Source organism: Mustela lutreola, chromosome 14 (assembly GCF_030435805.1).
Source record: "Mustela lutreola isolate mMusLut2 chromosome 14, mMusLut2.pri, whole genome shotgun sequence".
NCBI lineage: Eukaryota > Metazoa > Chordata > Mammalia > Carnivora > Mustelidae > Mustela > Mustela lutreola.
This window is the reverse complement of record NC_081303.1, coordinates 37,405,296-37,423,109: the sequence shown is the minus strand read 5'-3', so window position 1 is coordinate 37,423,109 and position 17,814 is coordinate 37,405,296. Positions and strand designations below refer to the sequence as shown.

Below are 17,814 nucleotides of genomic sequence, written 5' to 3'. Positions count from 1 at the left end.
AGGATCTCTTTGATTTTGTTTAGTGGCTTATGAGTTTCATGAACTTGGTTATACAAGTCTCTCTCCAGATTTGGAAAGTTACCATTTTCTTTACAAAAGCCTTCTGTCCTTTTCCCCTCTCTTTTCCTTCTTTGACCTTCAATAATACAAAAATTGATTTGTTTCTTAGTATCCAATAGATTATGTAGGCTTCCTTCACTCTTTTTACTCATTTTTATTTTATCTCTGGCTGGATAACACAAATTGATCTGTCTTCTAGTTCACTTATTTTTTTCTTACACTTTGTGAAGTCTGTTGAAGCTCTCTGTTGAAGTCATCATTCAGTTATTATATTTTTAACTCCAAATATCTTTTTGTTTCTTTTTTATGTTTTCTCTTTTTGAGCATCTCATTTTGTTTGTATTGTTTTCCTCATATCATTAAATTATTTATCTGTGTTCTCTTTTTGTAGATCTCTGAGCATCTTTTTTTAAAGGTTTTATTTAAATTCTGGTTAGTTAACATATAGTGTAATATTGGTTTCAGGAGTAGAATTTAATGATTCATCACATATAAAACACCCGGTGCTCATCACAGGTGCCCTCCTTAACAGCCATCACCCATTTAGCCCATCCACCCACCCATTTCCCTCCATCAACCCTCAGTTTGTTCTCTATAGTTAAAAGTCTCTTTATGGTTTGCCTCCCTCTCTTTTTTTCCCCTTTCCTTATGTTCATCTGTTGTTTCTTAAATTCCACATATGAGTGAAATCACAATATTTATCTTTCTCTGACAGACTTATTTTGTTTAGCATAATATACTGTAGCTCTATCCACATCATTGCAAATGGCAAGATTTTGTTCTTTGTAATGGCTGAGTAATATTCCTATATATGTGTATATGTATATATTTATATACACGCACACACATCACATCACATCTTCTTTATTCATTCATCTGTCAATGGACACATCTATATCCCATCTTCTTTATCTAGTCATCTGTCTATGGATACCTGAGCTCTTTCCATAATTTGGCTTTTGTTGATAATGCTGCTATAAATATTGAAGTACATGTGCCTCTTTGAATTGGTATTTTTGTATCCTTGAGCAAATACCTAGTAGTTAAATTGCCGGGTTGTAGGATAGCTCTATTTTAACTTTTTGAGGACCCTCCATACTCTTTTCCAGAGTGGCTGCACCAGTTTGCATTCTCACCCACAGTGTCAGAGGGTTCCCCTTTTTCTGCATCTTCACCAACATCTCTGGTTTCTTGTGTTTTTTATTTTAGCCATTCTGACCGGTATGAGGTGATAATCTCATTGTGGTTTTGATTTGCATTTCCCTGATGATGAGTGATGTTGAACATCTTTTCATGTGTCTCTTGGCCATCTGGGTGTCTTCTTTGGAAAAATGTCTATGCATGTCTTCTGCCCATTTCTTAACTGGATTTTTTTAAATTTTTTATTTTTTATAAACATATATTTTTTTAACTGGATTTTTTTTTGGTTTTTGGGTTTTAAGTTTAATAAGTTCTTTATAGATTTGGATACTAACTTTATCAGATAGATCATTTGACCTATCAGATAGGTCATTTCCAAACATCTTCTCCCATTCTGTAGGTTACCTTTTAGTTTTGTTGTTTCCTTTACTGTGCAGTTTTTTATCTTGACAAAGTCCTACTAGTTCATTTTTGCTTTTGTTTCCCTTGCCTCTGGAGACATGTCTAGAAAGAAGTTGTTGTGGCTGAGGTTGCAGAGGTTGCTCCCTATGTTCTCCTGTAGGATTTTGATGGATTCCTTTCTCACACTTAGGTCTAGCATCCATTTTGAACTTATTTTTGTGTATGGTGTAAGAAAGTGGTCCAATTTCATTCTTCTGCATGTTGCATGTTTTCCCAACACATTTGTTGAAGAGACTGTGTTCTTTCTACTGAATGTTCTTTCCTGCTTTGTTGAAGATTAATTGGCCACAGAGTTGAGCGTCCATTTCTGGGTTCTCTATTCTGTTGCATTGATCTGTGTGTCTGTTTTTGTCTCTGAGCATCTTTGGAATAATTAATTTGAATTCTTTGTTGGAAATTTTTGGATATCCACTTCTTTGGGGCCAGTGACTGAGTTTTACTTTGGTGGACTCATGTTTCCCTGATTTTCTGTGATCCCTGTAGCCTTGTAAAGGTATCAGTGCATTTGAAGAAGGAGTCACTTCTTCCAGACACTAAGACCTGCCTTTGATAAGGGAAGAATTTCACTGTAAGTAGGGCATGCTGGAGCATCTGGGATCCTGGAGCTAGTGGCACAGGGTGCCAGATGTGGGGCTGTGTAACTGCTCCAGGTCCTGGGGCATGACGATGTGTCTTTGCTTGGGCCTCTGGGGACCACAGCATTGACATCTCTATGGTCCTTGGCAAATACAATGGAGGCCTGCTGTAGCTGTGAGGGTTTTCCATAGTGGCTCCAGGTCCAATGGCTAGGGACCACGGCTAGTGGTTGTGGTGGCTGGAACTGGTGGGGTGTACACATATGACTGTTCAGGTCATCTGCAGGCTTCTCTAGTGTGGCAAGGGCTAGTTGAAGACACACATGCTGGTAAGGGTCAGGGTAAGCAGCAAGGACCAGGCCAGCTGTGGGTGCACTTGGTAGCTACTGGCACCTGGCTGTCATCATGTACTACTGTGGCTGTTGGTCTCACCACTGTACATGGCATTCAAGGCCAGTGACAGGTGTTAGGTCAGCAGTATGCAAATACACAACTGAGGAAATAGCCCCCAAGAATGTGCATGGTGGGGGTCAGTCATGGGGGTCTAAGCAGGTGTCTTGTCCTCATGCACCTGCAGAAACCGGGGCTGGCTGACAGTGTGGTTCCCAGGCTCTGGTGGGGGTGGAGAAGGGAGGGGACAGAGATGGACTTAGGCAGCTGGCATCTGAATACAAATACCTGTGTGTCAAGAGCTAGTGGGGTCTGCTGGGGGTCTACAGCAGCTGTGCTGGCTACCGAGGCCTTCTTTAGTGGCAAAAGCTATTGCATTTTTATGTTGAGCGGGTCACTGGGAACGGGGATCACTCCTGCATGGCTGCAATAGGCGGTGTGTGTTTTCTCCCTTGTTTTAGCCATCTTTGTCCATCTCAGCTTTGCTGGTCTGGGCAGGGCAAAATGGAAGTGGGGCCTTTGTTCAGTGCCCCGAAGTCTGGAGAAGCCTGTTGCTCACTCTGCTCTTCTTTCCTGATGAGGGCAACTCCTTCTAGCTGGGAAGTTTCCTGTTGGTGCCGAGCAATGCCAGCTGGGGATGGGATGATGTGGGCAAATTAAGGCTGTCTTCCTTCTCTTTTCACATGGCTGTTCTCAGGACTTCTGTTTCACTATGTTGTGGAAGTTCCTTCAGTGGACTCCAGAGCTCTCCCAGAACTGGTTTTGTTTGTGGACACCTGTCTTACTTGTTGATCCTTGTCAGGGGCAGAAACTGGGCTTTCCTACAGTGCCATTTGGGTGATTTTGTAAAACTGAAATGTGTGATGACTAAGTGGCCAAACTCTAGGCAGCACACCAGAATCGGCTGGCGGGGTGGCAATGGGGGGCTCTTACTAAATATTGATATCTGGGACCTCCCTAGACCAATTAAATGATAGAGCCTCAGCTCAGCAGGTGGATCTAAAGTAAAGTACGGCTGGGTTAAAAAGGGTTCTGAGCACCTATGGGGACTGCCCAGACACAGCACGGCCACCACAGAACTGACGGGCTGGAAGCCGAAAGCTGCCATTAGCCTTGGGATATGCCTGACCTAGAACAGAGCCTCTGATGGGAGAGAATATCTACCTAGCTGCCTGTTGGTTTCAGAATCTCCATCAGCCTCATAATAGTCCATAAAAAGGCCAGCATTACCAGGCTATTATACTTTTATACTGATAGAGTTTTACTTTTATACTGATACAGTTACTGAGCTACTTAAAATTCTTTCAGTACCAGTGCTAAAAATCCTTACTTTGAATAGTTAATAGACTCTGCCTCACTGTTTTACTAATTGACATGCATTTTGCACATAAAGTTTCCAAATCATGTGGCCTATCCTGGAAAAACGTGACATTTTCAATAAATACATAATCTATTAACAAAGTCAGTATTTCATTTGTCAGGCCCAGCCTAGCTGTGCTCAGTAAAGAACTACATCACTGTGGTAACCATTCCTCCAGAGAATCAACCAGTACTGGAAAAAAACTTGCCAAATTGATAATCAACTGACCTAATTAATTTTATAAAGAAAAAATACAAATTGAAAAAAAAGAGAGAGACATGAAGAGAGGCAAAATAAATAAATGCAGTTGTGTTTTTAAAAATTAGAAAACAATTTGGAAAGGATATTTAAGTCTCAATGGAACAAAAAAAAGAATGAATAGGTGAACAAATATTGGACATATTTTTAGAATTTTAAAGGTCCATCAATAATAAAAAAAATGTTTATGTGTCTAAAAAGATCCATTTGCCCAGCTTCGGGATTATTTTAGAGGGCACAATTTGGAAGTCCTGATGGCCATTCCCCAGTAACATACTATGTCAGTTGTCTTGTACATCATGATAGACTATGGACTCTGAAAAACAATCTGAGGGGCTTGAAGTGGCGGGGGGGTGGGAGGTTGGGGTACCAGGTGGTGGGTATTATAGAAGGCACGGATTGCATGGAGCACTGGGTGTGGTGAAAAAATAATGAATACTATTATGCTGAAAATAAATAAATAAAATTTTTAAAAAAGAGATACATTATTTAAAGGGTAAAGCTCTAACATTGGATTTGATGAATTTTAAATTTTTTCTTAATTCTGTATTATGTATTATATATGTGTTAAAAACAAAAAAAGGAGTCAAATTGCTGTAGCCTAGCATAAGAGAGGCAGTATTGGGCTGGATTTTAGGAAGCCTAGCATTTATACTTGACTCCCACCCCCCATTGTTTGCTGTGTCCCTGATCAGGTGTACTTGAGGAGGGTCCCTCTATGTAGGAGTGCTTAGAAATCATGGCTATGTCCTTCCTGTCTGAGTTCCATAATCTTATCTCTTCATAAGTGAAACCCCAAACTTCATAGGCTTCTTTTTGTCTCCTTGTTTAAATGCAGTGCAACCACAAAATTTTCATGAAAATTGTCATAATAGTGTATAGTTGCAGTATTGTTAAGACTAATGAAAATACTATCCATTAATAATCATGCTATATTAACTTAAGAAATTATCCCTTGTTTCTCAAATGTTTATTGAACTGTAGGTGGCAGAAAAGAAAGAAATTAAAGAATACTTTGAGTCAAACCTCTCTGAAGATGACACTGTACATTTCAAGCTGCCTACATATCGACGTTTATTAGAAACTGTTCTGAGGTTTCTGCTGCTGGTTGACTACATATTTCAGGAACTCATCCGTAAACTAATGAATACTGCAGTCACACTACTTTTGGAATTATTTAATAATTCTGCTAGAATGCCATTTTCAAGGGAAAAAAGGAACGAAGATCTCATTAAGTAAATCAAATTTTTTTTTACTTATAAAAGGGATTTGTAATCACAGTGTAATATATTATCACTTATGGAGGAAATATCCAATAATTTAAGCTGGAATTTGAAAATTCTCCTCATAGAAAATTATATGTACTCAGTTTTTGCAATTATCTGAACTTCTTATCTGGTAGTACTTTCATTAATACTGTGCATAAAATTTAAGAAAATTTCCTTCCCCCCGCAAAAAAAATATTCTGCATAGGCTAGGTTGCTATGTGACCTCTATGATGTCCAGTGAGTTTTGAAATTCAGGTAATGAATAATACTCTTAGTGTAAGTATGTCCCAAGTATTACCTATACTAAAAATCACTGTTTATCTTGGAACTCAGCTTTAATTTGGTGTTCTGTATTAATATGCTAAATCTGGCAATCCTATGTATAGGTATGCTGTATCTTCAAAGTTCAGAACTAGTTCTTAAAAAATCATTTGTAAGAATGATTCTGGCAGTAGCCACAAGGTTCGGTTTGCATTTGAGGCAATTCTAAGTATCTATTGAAAACAAAATGTTTTCATCTTTAAAAAAAAAAAAAAAGATTTTATTTATTTGAGAGAGAGAGAGAGCATGCGTGCATACTCACAGAGAGGGAGGAGAAACAAACTCCCCACCGAGCAGGAAGCCTGATGCAGGGCTCGATCTCAGGACCCCAAGATCATGACCCGAGCTGAAGGTAGATGCTTAACTACCTGAGCCACCCATGTGCCCCGTTTTTTCACCTTATATTTAAATACTAATGTTAAAGCATTTTTCTTATTTTCCACAACTGGATCTATCGCTGTAATTTGTGAACCATGGAATATGAATTGATACTGTAGAATACTTTATGTTCAAACTGTCAGAATTTAGCAATACCACTTTTTAAAAAAATTTTTAAATTTATTTTCAGCATAACAGTATTCATTGTTTTAGTACCACACCCAGTGCTCCATGCAATCCCTGCCCTCTCTAATACCCACCACCTGGTACCCCAACCTCCCACCCCTCGCCCCTTCAAAACCCTCGGATTGTTTTTCAGAGTCCATAGTCTCTCATGGTTCACCTCCCCTTCCAATTTCCCCCAACTCCCTTCTCCTTTCTAACTCTCCATGTCCTCCATGCTATTTGTTATGCTCCACAAATAAGTGAAACCATATGATAATTGACTCTCTCTGCTTGACTTATTTCACTTTAAATCAAATCAGAATTTAAGTATTAGAGTTAGTGAAAAATAAATTCATAAAATTTTGAAGACTTTTAAAGATAATATACTGTTTCTCTAATTTGTTACTGAATCCAGCAGAGCTCAAATCACTTCTCTGAGGCCTCATAAGTACTTTAAGTCCGTGCTAGAACTTTAACCAATATAAGAGCACAACTATTTAGTAGTAATAGCACATTAGAATTGTATTTCTCATAAAACTACAGGTGTGTGTTTATCTGTGTGTTTGTGTGTTTAGGAGAAGTTTTTAATTTTGAAAATATTTTTTAAAGGATATTAAAGTTAATTCATCATATAATAGAAAATTTGGAAAACAGAAATTACCTTAATTCCATCACTTAAATATAGTATCTTATTATTTTGGTATAATTTCTCCTAGAATTTTCCTATGTATTTTTCTGTTGTAATCTTAGTGTACTATTTCATAGTTCATTTTAAAAATGCAGAGTGTCTCATGTATGTGTGTATATATATATATATGCATATATATGTATATATATGTATATTTACTCATTTTAATGTTATAGGAGGAATATATATGTAGTGGTTCAAGTACATGTGTTTTTGGAGTCATACCACCTGGGTTTTATTACCTGTTTCATCTCTGACATATTACATAACTTAGGTTAGCTAGTAATAATAGTAAGCTAAGAAACATAAATAAAATCTTTAGACTTCAGTTCCCTCATCTGTAGACTAGAGATAACAATTATACCTATACATAATGTTGTTTGAGAATAAACAGAGTTAATGCCTGCTGAGTAGGAACTATTATTTAATCTGTTTCTGTTGACCTTCTTAATAGTATTGGTTTGTATTTCCATAGTGACTAATGATGTACATCCTTTCCTTTCATATGATTATTGGCTATTTGTGTATCTTCTCTGAAGAAACGTCTTTTCATGTCCTTTGTCCATTTCTCAATTGTGTTGTCTTTATATTGTTAAGTTATAAAGAGTTTTTAAGATATATTTTGGGGGGACACCTGGGTGGCTCAGTGGGTTAAAGCCTCTGCCTTCAGCTCAGGTCATGATCCTGGGGTCCTGGGATGGAGCCCCACATTGGGCTTTCTGCTTTGCGGGGGGCCTTCTTCCCCCTCTCTCTCTGCCTGCCTCTCTGCAAACTTGTGATCTCTGTCAAATAGATGAATAAAATCTTTTTAAAAAAAAGATATGTTTTGGGTACAAGACCCCTGTTATTACCATATAATAGATTATTTGACAAAATTTCTCCCATTCTCTGGGTCGTTTCAATTTCTTGATAGTATCCTTTGAAGCAAAAGTATTTAGTTTTGAAAAAGGCCAATTTATTGTTCCTTTAATTGTACTTTAAGTGTCATGTTTAAGATCATTGCTTAATGCAGGATCATGAAGACTGATACCTATATTGTAAGATTTTCAGTTTTAGCTCCTACATTCAGATCTTTGATCCATTTTGTTTTAATTTTTGTATACAGTGTGAGGTAAGGGTCTTAAATTCATTCTTTCCCATATAGATGTCCAGTTGTCCCACCACGACTTATTGAAAAGACTCTTCTTTCTCCGTTGAATGGTCTTGGCACACTTGCTGACAGTCAGTTGACCACAGATGTGTGGGTTTATTTTTTGGACTCTAAATTTCATTCACTTGATCTGTATGTCTGTCCTTATGCTGGTACTGCACTGTCTTGATTATTATAGTTTTGTAGTAAGTTTTGAAATTGGAAAGTGTGAATCTTCCAACATTGTTCCTTTTCAACATGGTTTTGGCTCTTCTGGCTGTCTTGCATTTACATATGAATTGTAAAATAAAAGTGCCTGTTTCTGAAATAAAAGTAGCTGGAATTTATATTGGGATTGCATTGAATCTGTGAGTAAATAAGGGGAGCATTTCCATTTTAATAGCATAAAGTTTTCCAATCCATGGATGTGAGATTGTCTTGCCATTTATGTAGGTAGTCTAATTTTTTTCAGTGGTCTTGTTTTTCAGTGTATATGTTATGCTTCTTTTATTTATTCTTAAGTATTTTATTCTTTTTGATGCTGTTATAACTGGAATTTTTAAAATTTTGTTTTGGATTATTAATTGCGAATGTATTGAAATATAGCTGGTGTTTGTATATTGATCTTGTATCCAGCAATCTTACTCAACTTGTCTATGAGTTCTATGTTTGTTTGTTTATTTGTTTTTGCTTCTTTTGATTTTCTATGCAGGATCATGACACCTGCAAAGAGAGATAGTTTTACTTCTTTTTTGTCCAGCCTTACATCTTTTATTACTTTTTGTTGCCTAATTGCCCTGGCTAGAATCTTCAGTACGATGTTACTAGAAGCGGCAAGAGTGAACATTCCTGTTTTATTCCTGATCTCAGAGGGGAAACTTTGGTCTTTTTTTCATTGTTAGCTATGGGTTTTTTGCAGGTGCTTTTTATCAGGTTGAAGAAATTTCCTTCTATTGTTAGTTTACTGTTTTTATGTGAAATGTTGGATTTTGTTAAATGTGGTATAGTACATTAAATTAAATATACTCATTTTTATACATTGAACCACCCTTGCATTCTTGGGATAAATTCTGCTCAATTGTGGTATAGAATTCTTTGTATATGCAGCTAGATTGAGTTTGCTGGTCTTTTGTTGAGGAATTCTGTGTCTCTGTTCATAAAGGATAAAGGATATGGGTCTGTAGTTTTCTTGTGATATCTTTGTCTGGTTTGGGTTCCAGGAAAATAGTGGGCTTATAGAATGAACTGGTATAATTTCTTGTTTGACAGAATTCACAAGAAAACCTGTCTGGGTCAGTGGATTTCTATTTTGAAAGCTTATGAGTTGTTTCTTAAATTTCTTTAATAGATGTGGTCCTATTCAAATTGTCTATTTCTCTGATTTTTATGGGGGTATGTAGAAAGATGTTCTTAAATTTTCAGCCATTATCTTCTGCCAGAAATTCCTAACAGGTTTATTTTCTACCTTATTTTTTCACCTTAAATTGAGATGTCTATCATATGGTTTGATATTACTTTCTAACTCCATCTGATAGTTTCTGTCTTTTGATTAAGAAATTGAATCTATTCACACTTAGTAATAAGCGGTATGCTTTGCTTTTATTCCTTCCATTTCACTTATGCTTATTATTTATTTTACTTTGTTCTTTTTTCTCTTTCCTTTTCAGTTTTCTCATTTTTGTTGATTCAGTCCGATGACTCTTAATTCCCAATTCCTCCCTCTACCTCGTTTTAGTGTTTCTTATGCTTTTCAGTTTATGAATTTTCCATCTTTTTAATAATAATGACTTAAATTTTATCTCCCTATTAGCATATATATGTAAATCTTCACTTTTCCATAAAAATGCTTCATCTTTTTATTTTCCCCAGTTAACAATCATAGAATATTTTGCTGAAGTGAAACATGATTTTTTTACTGTAGTAAAAATATAAGAAATAGAATTCAGTACCATTAAGCACATTCACAGTGTTGTACAACCATCACCATATCCATTTCCAGAACATTTTCATCATCCTAAACTGGGACTCTCTGTGCATATAAAATAACTCTTCATTCCCTGTGCATGGCCCCCTTCCTCCCACCAAGCCCTATGACCTCTAATACACATCCTTTTTCCATGAATTTACCTGTTCTAGGTCCCTTAGTCAGTGGAGTACTCATACCATATTTGAACTTTGCTTTGTATAATGTTTTCAGCGTTCATTCATGTTGTAACACGTATGAGAATTTCTTTCTTTTTTAAGGCTAAATAATAATCCAGTATGTATATACCGCATTTTATTTATCTCCTGTATCTCTACTGATGGACATGGGGTCATGTTCATCTTTTGCTGTTGTAAATGACGGTGTTATGAACAGGGATGTGTAAATTTCTGTTTGAGACCTTGTTTTTCAACTCTTTTGTGTATTTGCCCTGAGGTGGAGTTGTTGGATCCTATGGCCATTCCGCATGTTACCTCTCTGAGGCATTTCCTGCTGTTTTCCAGGGTAGTTGCCCTAGCCTGATTCCCAACAGCAAGTGCCAGGGCTCTAATCCTCACTAACACTTACTGCTTCCCTCATTTAGAAAATAGTAGCCGTCCTAACTGGTGCAAAGTTATAGCTCACTGTGGCCTGGATTTGTAGTTCCCTGATGATAAGTGATGCTGAACATCTTACCTTGTACTGATTGACCGTCTGTACATATCTTCTCTGGTGGAATATCTAATTATTTAGGTGTCGTGGATATTAATAAGATATGAAAGTTTAGAGAGACCATGTTTTTTCCTTCTTATTTCTTAATCTAGATTATACAAGAATGTCTTTTCTGTCACTGAAAAGATAACAGATGATTATGAAGAAGTTGTTGATGATTCAGACTTACATGTCACTTCTGTTTTAAAGTCAGAAGTAAAAACAGAAGCGGATATTAACGAGGTAAAATGGTCTTTGAAAAATATAAGCATAGATTTTTGGTGTAAAATGAATAAGTTTGGGAATTTGGGGGAATTAAAAATATGATTTATGATCATTCACAATCTCTTGCATACACACGTGCATGAACACACACACGCGCGCACACACGCACACATGCACACACACAGAGACATCCCTCCTACTATGGAAAGCTATAATTATGCTTAATGCAGGTGGTTCGTTTGTTCATGCATTACTGAGTACTTACTATTTACCAGTCACTGAGCTAGGCACTGGGCTACAGTGGTGGGCTGAACAAGCCCCTGGCCTCTTGGAGTTTATATTCTGCCAAGAGAGAAGATAATGAAGTGATGGGTGCTATGAAGAAAACCAAAGGAAGAAAAGGGAATGCAGAGTGATACTGTATCCTGCTTTACAAGGGAATGGTTAGGAGAGACCACACTCTTTAAAGTAGCAGCTACTCCCTTTAGCCCCCCACTACTGTATACCTCTGTTTGCTATTCTTCAGAGTACTTTTTTCATTGTTATTAACTCAAAAATGACCCAAGACAAATATGAAAAATCTTGACAGAATCCTAGAAAAATCTCCATTAGGAAATCTTTTCTGGCCATCAAGAATTATATCCCACCCCACCCCAACACAGTATTTTACTGGGATTAAACTTTATGTGGTAGATGCTTGTCCTGTTTGGCAAAAGCAGCATTTTTATGAGATAGCATTGTATATAATATGTATACTTGACAGACACATTTTTTCCTTTAAAAAATATTTTAAGTATGCTTGGTAAAAAGGGAAAATGTCTACATTTTTTTGTTTTAATTTCTATTTCTCTTATTAGTAGTGTATTTAAAAAAATAGGTTATTGGAAATTTTGGCTCATTAATCTCCTGGATTGATTTTTCTTATTATTTTGTAGGAATTTTTCGCATCTATATTGCCGTTATCTTTTCCTACTAAATGGCTTGTTATTTTTATTCCCTTTTGATGTATTTTTACCCATAATTCTTTTCTAAGATTTGTTTATTTGAGGGAGAGAGAGTACAAGCAGGAGTGGGGGCAGAGGCAGAGAGGAGGAGGAGAGAGAGAGAAGCAGACTTCTGCTGAGTGTGGAGCCTGACACAAGGCTCAGTCTGAAGCCCCCAAGATCATGACCTGAGCCAAAATCAAGAGTCAGACACTTATCCAACTGAACCACCCAAGCACCTCTGTTACCAGTAATTCTTAATTTCAATGTAATAGAATTTATCTGTCCCCTTATTTGTGTTCATGTTTGAAATTATTTACCATTCTGACTCATATTCTTTATTTATTTTATTTTATTTTATTTTATTTTTTTAGATTTTATTTATTTATTTGACAGAGAGAGACACACACAGCAAGAGAGGGAACACAAGCAGGGGGAGTGGGAGAGGGAGAAGCAGGCTTCCCGCTGAGCAGGGAGCCCGACGCAGGGCTCAATCCCAGGACCTTGGGATCATGACCTGAGCCGAAGGCAGATGCTTAATGACTGAGTCACCCAGGTGCCCCATTCTTTATTTTCTTATAAAAGCTCTGGAGTCCATCCTTCCATTTGTTTCTAAATCTGGGTGTGTAGTGTATGTTAGGATTCATTTTCGCTTATTTCTGTATCAGTGACTGTTACTCAGGCACAGTTTCTTTACATCCTTTCCCTGCTGATCTGCACAGTGGCTCTTTCTTTATCATATGTCTCCATACACATGTGTCTTCTGTTTCCAAACTATTACTCTGTCTCGATCTATTTGCCGGTTAGTGCTGATCCCATACCAGATGAATGGCCCAGCTTTGAAATAAGTCGTCTCCTTTTCTAAGAGTGTCTTGTCTAGTCTCAAACATTTGCATTTCCATATACATTTTAGAATCAGACCCTGCTTGGATTTTCATTGAAATCGCCTAGAAGCTGGGAAGAGTTAATATTTTATGATATTGAGTCTTCCCATATGATTGTACAATTTATTTGTCTTCTTTAATGTCTTTCAGTCTCTTTTATAATTTTTCCCTAAAAATCTTGTGTAGTCTGTGTGTGTGTGTGTGTGTGTGTGTGTGTGTGTGTGTGTGTGTGGATTTAGTCTGTATGTGCTTTATTGCTCCAGCCCGTACTGCAAGGGAATTGTTATTTTAGTTGCTTCTAGTAGTTCTTTATGAACACTTTAGAATAGAAATATTTTTAGATAAAAAACGTGCACTGCTTTCATTTTTTCATTAAATCAGCACTATGGACCTTTTCATGGTTTTCCATTTGCATTGCATAGTGTATCTTTAGACAAGTTTACACCAATTTCTATTAAAGACTGCCTTTTAAATGTATCCTATTTTATACTGGCTGTTGCTTATTGACAGTTAAAATCTGGGATAAACTGGTCTTAATTTTTGGATACTCTTCTCATGCTCATTAGCCATTTGTATTTCTCATTTTTATGAATTTTTAACTTTCTTTCCCATTTTTCTGATGGAATTTTTTTTCTTACTGAATTACAAAACTATTTATAAAATACAAACCATAACCATTTGTTATACCATGAAAATGTAAATCTTAATGCATTGTTTTTTGTGTGCATTCTTCATTCCACCCTCCATAGCTCACAGTGAAATTTTTTGCAATAAATTATTGGTTACTGGAATATTCGGGTGTCAGTACAACACTGCATCTGCACATGTTCTCACTCAAAATTGTCAAGACTCGTATCACGTATCAGTGGGTCTGGGTCCAGATCGCACAGTGACATGCCACTAAATGCCTTCAGCATGGGATGTGTCCCCCAGCTGCTGGGAGTGTTGTCAGCAGATAGCCTTTAGCTGTCCCTTTTTTCAGACATGGCTTCAAGTGCAGCCCTCTTATTCAAGGTCATGCCTCTTTTGGGGGGAGACCCACATGCAATGAACAATTAATTGTGACAAGGGTATAAAAAACTCTGAAGGCCTGTTCCAGCTCCTGAGCTCCCCACGGCGTGGCTGAGTCTGTGGTGTGGCCTGTGTAACAGCCCAGCCTTCCCCTCTACCCACCCTGCTTGCTTGCTCTCCTTCCACACATATTGACCCAGGCACATTCCTTAATGTTTATGTCCTGCCTGTCAGGGAACCCAGTCTATATACACACATAAACACAAGAATGCTTGTAATTTATCGTTTCTGATTGTTACATAGTATTCTGATTATTACATAGTATACACATATTCTACTTTTCTTCTTTGAATTGCATATTGATACTCAAATAATTTTTTCTCTTGGGTTTCTTACTGATTTTTAGGACTTTCTTGGGTATTCCAGACATTGACTTTGTTTATTTTGTTTTATTTTTTTTAAGATTTTATTTATTTATTTGACAGACAGAGATCACAAGTAGGCAGAGAGACAGGCAGAGAGAGAGAGAGAGGAGGAAGCAGACTCCCTGCTAAGCAGAGAGTGCGATGCAGGGCTCGATCCCAGGACCCCTGGGATCATGACCTGAACTGAAGGTTGAGGCTTTAACCTACTGAGCCACCCAGGCTTTGTTCCTGTCCATTAACATTGGGTATAGATCTTTGGTAATAGAAATTCTTAATTTACATGTTTTAAAATTCAACACTGAACCTGATCTTCCAGTTTGCTTCTGAGTAGATTTGATGTAGATGCTGGCATAAATCTCGTGTGTGTGCCTGATTCCACTTTTGGCCCACAGTCCTGACAGTCGCATCTCACTCGTGCTTCACCTTCCAATATCTGACCTTGGTTCTCTCCTATTTTTGCTAAACTCATGTTGGTACAGACTGAGTTTTTTACCTCGTTCTAATATCTAGTCCAAGAAAAGATAGCTAATGGGGGCCTGGATGGCTCAGTTAAGCATCTGCCTTCAGCTCAGGTCATGATCCCAGGGTCCTGGGATCCAGCCCTGCACAGGCTTCCTGTTCAGTGGGGAGCCTGCTTTTCCATCTGGCTATGCCCCTCCTTCTGCTTGTGCATGCACGGTCTCTTTTTTTCTCTCAAATAAATAAATAATCTTTAAAAAGATAGATAATTATTTTATGTTGGGATGTGTTGAGTCAGAGGTACCTGTGGGCAATCAGGTGACAATATTTCTACTAGGATTTTGGAAATCTAGATTTGACTTTCAAGAGAGAGAGCAGGGCTAAAGTGGAAGAAGTCCCCATTTCCCACTGCATACTGTAGAATTTAGTTGTAGCCTTTTCTCTCTTGTAATGTGCAGTCTTGAGGAACTCAGTCTAGTTGCTGATCCATTATTTTTGGCATAAAAAAATACCCAAAAAATTTACTACAAAAAGATTTTCAAGCCCTACTTCATATTGTAACTGGAGTCATAGACCCACAATACATTTCAGCCTTGACTACATGCTAACAGTGTAGCCTTTGACAAGTTAATATAAACTTCCCAAGTCTTAGTTTCTTTTTATACATAATGAGAGTAATAATTTCTTTCTCAGGGTTCCTGTGAAGACGAAGTAAAGGTAACTTATTTACTGTAGTGCCTAGGACATGATAAACACTTACCAAATAGTAACTATATCAAATAGTATAGTATGTTCTGAGTATACTTATCAAGTATACTTCTGTATTTGATATAGATCCAAATATACTGTATTAAGTACTAAGTACAGTATACATATTTCAAGAATGGTTCTTTGCAAATACTTATATACTATAATATTAGAAGTTATATAGGATTTGAGGTCCAGTCATTACCAGAATTAGAAGTTATTTTCCAGAGAAGCTATACAACACATTATATATTTGTTTGGAATTGTCTGTGAACTTCTTTATTGTGATTAAAACATACATAACTTGTAATTTACCATTTTAACCATTTTGCACATAAAATTCAGTGGCACTAGTACATTCACAGTGGGGGACACTATCAGCACTACCCATTTTGCAGAAGCTTTTTATCATCCCATAGAAACTCCCTGTTTATTTGTGTGGAATGTTTAAGGATTGTATATCACCTTCAGCATCTACTCAAAACTCTTTCCCCAGCAGCTTAATAGAGTGTGAATGGTGTTTGTTTATACTGTTAACTGACTTTATTTATAAATGAATGGTCAAGGTTCTAGCAGGCAGCCTAGGTGACCACCGAGAATGGATACCTCCAGAACGGTGGGTTGTATGTGGGCTCTGAGGGATCCGTACATTAGTGGAGAATCCATGTCGAGACAGAGCCTAAGAGCAAACACATTGTCTAAGTAAGATATTTATATGTAAACTATTCCGGTTATTTCTCGGTGGGGATGGATACCTGTACTAGGATATGTATGTTAGAGTGAGAAATTAGCACCTGTAGAAATGAATTTGAAATATATTCCTGACTCGTAATTATTAATGTGGAGTACACAGTAAAATCTCCTGTTCAGCTTTTAAATGACTCAAATTCTTGGTATAAAATTGCTCAATCAATATATTGTGTACCTGTTAACTATACTTCAATTTAAAAAAAAAAAAAAGTATTCTTGGGTCCTGCTCCTGATCTTTTAACTCATAACTATTTTTAATAAGCTTTCCAATGATTACTATTTAGCTACTCTGGCATTAACTTACAGTCTTCAGTCTTCTGGGGGGAACTATACATTATGATGTATCCTCTGTTTTACATTAGCTTATTTTAACATGCAAGTGTCAGTTACATGTTAATATTATGTTATTCAGTTACACTGAAATTATTGATCATTTAAAATTTAGATCTGCATCATCCTAATTTAAAGGAATGTTCTTTCCATTACATATTGTCATCCTAACATGTCTGTTCATTAGATTTTGAATAGTATTAAAGTGGATGAGGATTTGAGAAAAGTATATGCACCAGTATTTGAAGTAGCTCTACACTTGAGCGTTCCCGAAGAGAGTGGCTCTTCAGAAAGTTCCACAGAGAACTCTCATGAGGCTGACAAGTCCTCTGAAGGATCTGAGTCATGTGAAGATGAGGCATCAAAAAATGAAGTCGGTTGTCTCATAAGACACTCCAGTGAAGAGCAGCCACTAATGCAGAAAACAGAAAATGTCTCTTCCAACTTGGAAGGAACTCTTTCAGGTAAGATGAAGGAGGCTGGTAAGAATGAAGGGAAATGGCCTAACAGCTGGAAAAGACAAATGAGAGAAATTCTAGCAGTTTACATATGATCCATGACTAAGTTGTAAATATTAAGAATGCACAACATGAACATAAACTTAGATTATTTGTGGTGCATGTAAGTAATAACACCATCATTCATTTTGGTCTCCGTACTCATACCATTTTTCACTCGTGAGGACCTGAGGAACCCCCCACCCCCCGGGAGGATGAATACCACCTGGGATGCCTGTTAACAATTCAGACTCTTGGACCCCATCAGGATCTGGGGGTGAGGTATCCTGCTCGAACACTACCTTTCATTTGGCATTTAACTGGTTTAAATATCTATCAATGTTTTATTCTCTTTTTTCAATGGATTCTTACAGGCATAGAAATCATGACTGAGTTTGAGAATAAATACATACATGATGAGTAAGTAGACATTTTTAAAATTACAAGTAATTATAATTTATGTTAGCTATGCATTTTTCTGAAATGAGTTTTATTTTTCAGATTTTTGGAATTTGCTACAAATCTCTCCTTAGCTCCCAACAGATTAGAGTTTTCAATAAAAATTCAAAATATGGTGACTGACATTGAAAAATGTATAAGTAAGTATTTTAAAGTTTAAATAGATACACTGTCTT

The 17,814-nt window shown here is 36.9% G+C and overlaps 1 protein-coding gene across 1 annotated transcript in view; it reads left to right on the top strand.

Moving 5' to 3' along the window:
- Window positions 1-17,814, top strand: part of DNAH14 (dynein axonemal heavy chain 14) — a 320,474-nt gene that overhangs the window by 54,375 nt on the left and 248,285 nt on the right. The window contains exons 10-14 of the mRNA XM_059145622.1: window positions 5,230-5,480; window positions 10,982-11,111; window positions 16,870-17,146; window positions 17,554-17,599; window positions 17,681-17,778. Coding sequence (XP_059001605.1) covers window positions 5,230-5,480; window positions 10,982-11,111; window positions 16,870-17,146; window positions 17,554-17,599; window positions 17,681-17,778 — 802 coding nt within the window. The remainder of the gene's footprint in view (window positions 1-5,229; window positions 5,481-10,981; window positions 11,112-16,869; window positions 17,147-17,553; window positions 17,600-17,680; window positions 17,779-17,814) is intronic.